Source organism: Podarcis muralis, chromosome 5 (assembly GCF_964188315.1).
Source record: "Podarcis muralis chromosome 5, rPodMur119.hap1.1, whole genome shotgun sequence".
Classification (NCBI taxonomy): domain Eukaryota; kingdom Metazoa; phylum Chordata; class Lepidosauria; order Squamata; family Lacertidae; genus Podarcis; species Podarcis muralis.
In genome coordinates this window covers 75,033,966-75,038,361 of record NC_135659.1, presented here as the reverse complement: position 1 = coordinate 75,038,361, position 4,396 = coordinate 75,033,966, and the positions used below count along the sequence as shown (strand labels likewise).

Genomic DNA, 4,396 nt, shown 5'->3' with positions numbered 1-4,396 from the left:
AAGGGAAGGAAACCTTTCTCAGCCCAAGGGCCACATGGCCTCCTGAGCAAAGGATCAGAGGTCACATACAAGTGGTGGACATAGCCAGAGGTAAAAAGTGGGCAGAATGATAGGCTATATTCAGTGCTATTTTTCTAGAAAAAGAGGTGTTGGAACTCACTATGAACACCTCTCTCGTTCTCTTAGAATGGCAATGGTGCCCACTTGAGAGGTGCCCAAACCCACATGAGAGATGCCGGAACTGAGTTCCAGCTGGGGAAAAAACACAAAACCCTGACTACATTCAAGCCTTGTAAAATCCCAAGGTTTCTGCACACATACACTTCACTGTTCAGATAATTAAAAGTTGCACCAGATCCCTATTCCCCACACAGAAATGCAATTTCCAGAGTTCCCTATTAAGAGGGATTGATTGTTAAACCAATCTTTAAATGTATGGTGCTTTAAATGTATTGTGTGAATGTGGCCAGAGAGGCTTGAAGGACAACATTTGGTCCTTGGGCCTGAGATTCTCCAATTTTAGTATTCATTCCACCTTAGTTAGTCCACCTTTCACTTTGTTGCATTTACAGGTACAGCTTAAAGTTGCATTCTGCCTGTCTACTACAGAAAAATGAAGAGTGCCATTGGTACTCCCAGGGCCATCACCCTAGAGCAAATCCAAATGCTTGGTTTTCCACAGTTGCATGTGATCAGTTTTCAGGTATGAAGACAGGTATAGTATAAACCAGAGATAAATTCTCACTCAGTTTCTGCCACTTGCGTGTTGAGTCCCACAAGCCACCCCCCTTCCAAAAAAGTCACACATCACACATAATTTTTTGTTTAAGGTTATTGGCATAATTTTGGCCACAACTTTATTCAAATACAAAAAAATGTGAGTGGTTGCTTAGGCATTGGTTATGACTATCTGTCCATGCCCAGGGACAGAGCTGGCACTTCCGGATTCCAGCGGAAGCCAGCGTGGGAAACAAGTATTGGGGAGAAGATGAAGCCGGGTACCAGTCCATCACTTCTCACCCTCATGTTCCGGTGGGGCTTGCACGGCCCAAGTCCGACTCCGGGGACAAGGACGAAAAGAATGGCAAGCCCCTGGATTCCTTTAACGGAATTCCCTTTTTCGCACACCATTGGAGGGGTAGGCACTTACCCCTCCACCAACCATTTTAACCAATGCCTAACCGCCAACCTTACAAGTTGTGACGATTTGCTACGCAGTAGGCAAAAACCAAATGGCACCAGCCAATCAGCCAAATGGCAAAATTCCTACCAGGCCCCCGCACCAAGGCGAACGACCCCATGACAGGCATAGCAAGGTCAAATGATCCAGGAAAAAACCCCCCCTTAATAAAGGGAGGGTGGGCGGGTGATCCGGTGCAAAAAGGCCAAGAGGACGACCCACGCTGGGCGTCCTATATTTATAGCCTTTGACCCCTCCTTCCAAATTAGCAACATCCAAAACTCCCCAGTAACCAAATTAACCATTAAGGACCCGGTTAGCCAAATTACCATTCACTCAAGGTGGCTTGTATTCCCAACCGCAACACGTGCTCTCATTCAGGGAGAACACGCTTTGCGTGTTGAGTCCCACAAGCCACCCCCCTTCCAAAAAAGTCACACATCACACATAATTTTTTGTTTAAGGTTATTGGCATAATTTTGGCCACAACTTTATTCAAATACAAAAAAATGTGAGTGGTTGCTTAGGCATTGGTTATGACTATCTGTCCATGCCCAGGGACAGAGCTGGCACTTCCGGATTCCAGCGGAAGCCAGCGTGGGAAACAAGTATTGGGGAGAAGATGAAGCCGGGTACCAGTCCATCACTTCTCACCCTCATGTTCCGGTGGGGCTTGCACGGCCCAAGTCCGACTCCGGGGACAAGGACGAAAAGAATGGCAAGCCCCTGGATTCCTTTAACGGAATTCCCTTTTTCGCACACCATTGGAGGGGTAGGCACTTACCCCTCCACCAACCATTTTAACCAATGCCTAACCGCCATGGAGCCCCAAGCTCCCCGCCAAACCACTCACAGCCCCAGCCAAGACTTCAGCTTGGCCACCACCGCACCTAGCCAAGCCTCATTTCCCAAGGCAGAAAGGTGCACGCCATCCTCCCTGTAGAATGATTCAGCCTGAAACTGAATCCCCGGATGGGAAATAACATCACCACCCAGCTCCAAAACCTTTTTGGCCACAGCAGAATTGACACGTTTCCTGGCCCTGTCAGTGGCACTTGGGCAGCGACTACCTTTCCATATACGTCGTTGCAGGAGCTTTGACCAAAAAATCTTTGCTGACGGCACCAATGACCGCAGCACCTCAAGATCACCCACTATTGCGGCACGTAACGACAAACAGTCCATGGAAACCAGGTCGTTCTCTCCCAGCTGTACCACGATAGCCGTGGGCGGCCCTTCCATAAGTAACTGCCGCCGGATCAGTGGCAGGAACTCCGGCCAGCGCATTCCACGTCTGGATAGCCACGATATGCGCACGTGTGGCGGAAGGCCGAGACCTGGACCCCAACCGGACTGCCTGGCTCCGACACCAGCCCAATGCACGATGCTGTGCCCCACCAGCCAGATGCGAACGGCCGCAAAACCTGGGTAAACAAGTAAAAAATGTAAGAATACCGAATTGTTACCGTACATAGCCCCTGAACGCGTCTGATTTCCAGCGACCCAATTCCTTTATTCTGCTGGCAGACAGGCCCCAGTGCGCTGCTGTCGTGGCTGCCCCAATTCTAAAGGAATGGGGGGCGAAACCGTCAGCTGAATCCCCACCAGCCCTAATCGCTTTTCGCATTACCATTGCGAACTGGTGTCTGGAAAGGGGCGAGCCATTCTCATGCCGCAAAAGAGGACCATCCCCTGGGGAACGAACAGCCAGGTACCTCCTGACATCTTTCACCGGGCAAGGGCCCGCCTCCTTCGTGGCAGGGAGACGAAGAAGGGCCCCCCTACCCCTCTGATCCGTTTTTGAGCTCCTGATAGTGAGCCTCAACTCCGACGGGGATAATTGTGCATCCCGGAGCAACAAACCCCTGGAGCGACCGTCCCCATGAGCCTCCAGAAGGAGCTCACCCACCCTTAAAGCTCCGAAGAAAGCCACAGAAAATGCTGCCGAAAAAAGGCGAGCCTCATACCCGGACCAGCATACCTGCCGCAAGGCTTTGCGCATCCTACACAGCAAATCAAATGAAATTGGGCGCCGGGTAGCTGGCTGGGGAGGGCAAAGCCTACCCCATCCTTCCAGGGCCTTACGCACGACAAACTTCGCGCAAGGATCCTTGTCAAAATATGATTTACAGAAAAAGGCTATTGCCGCTGCCTGGATCCTGATTGTCTTAGCTGCACGTCCCAACCGGAACAGGTGCGCCAAATATTCCAGCACCTGAGAAGTAGAGGGAGAGACCCTCAATTCAACCCTAGCTGACTGATGTGTAAAGGCCAAAAAATCAGTCCAAGCTTTAGTGTATGACCTGAGGGTAGAAGGGGAAACAGATGCCGCTACTCCCTGAAAAACTAATTGCTGCCAAGGTTCCAGAGATGATCCGGGAAATATTCCGGAAGTTTTCGCGCCTCTGGAACCAGAAGTCTGAACCGCTCCATCTGAAAACGGGACAGAGCATCAGCAATTTCATTAGACACCCCCGGTATGAAACGTGCCGAAAACACTATATTATAACGTAAACAATGTAAAACAAAGGCCCGCAAAAGGGCTGACACCCTGGGAGAGCGTGAAGACAGTTTGGCCAGCACGTTCACCACCGCTTGGTTATCGGTCCAGAAGCAAACACGACGGTCCCTGAACTCATCAACCCACAAGTGCACAGCCACTGCAATGGGGAAAAACTCAAGAAAAGTTAGGTCCCGCGTAATCGCTTCACCCTGCCAAGCAGGCGGCCAACGCATGGCGCACCATCTGCCTTTCCAATACAACCCAAACCCCAGGGAACCTGCAGCATCTGATTGCACTTGGAAGTCATTATGCAAGTTCAACGTGTCTTGCCATAATGACACTCCATTGAATTCCCTTAGGAATTCCAGCCAAATGCCAAGATCGGCCTTCACCCCACTAGAGAGCCTAACCCGATGATGTGGTGCCTTCAGCCCCACGGTGAGTCGAGCCAGGCGTGAACAGAAAGGGCGCCCAGGGGCCACCACCCTGCATGCAAAATTTAAGTGACCTAAAAGCGACTGGAGTTGCAATAGCGACACCTTCCTCAAAGGGAGCAATTCCTCTATAACTTTCTGCAAGGCAACCAGCTTATCCTTTGGCAAGCTGGAAGTCTGGGACACCGTATCCAGTAGGATACCCAAGTATGTAAGCCGGGTCGACGGACCCTCAGTCTTCTCCGCTGCGAGCGGGACCCCCAATTCCTGCGTAAGGTC

At 50.9% G+C, this 4,396-nt stretch overlaps 1 protein-coding gene across 1 annotated transcript; it reads right to left on the bottom strand.

Annotated features, from left to right (window-relative positions):
* Positions 1–1,532: 1,532 nt before the first annotated feature.
* On the bottom strand, positions 1,533–2,920 carry LOC144327838 (uncharacterized). The gene has a single exon (XM_077929243.1). It carries the CDS (start codon positions 2,651–2,653, stop codon positions 2,030–2,032), a length of 624 nt encoding a protein of 207 aa, XP_077785369.1. The 5' UTR covers positions 2,654–2,920; the 3' UTR covers positions 1,533–2,029.
* Positions 2,921–4,396: the final 1,476 nt, after the last annotated feature.

Coding starts and splice junctions, on each gene's coding strand:
- LOC144327838 (XM_077929243.1), bottom strand. CDS start 2,653: ATGTACGGTAACAATTCGGTATTCTTACATTTTTTACTTGTTTACCCA.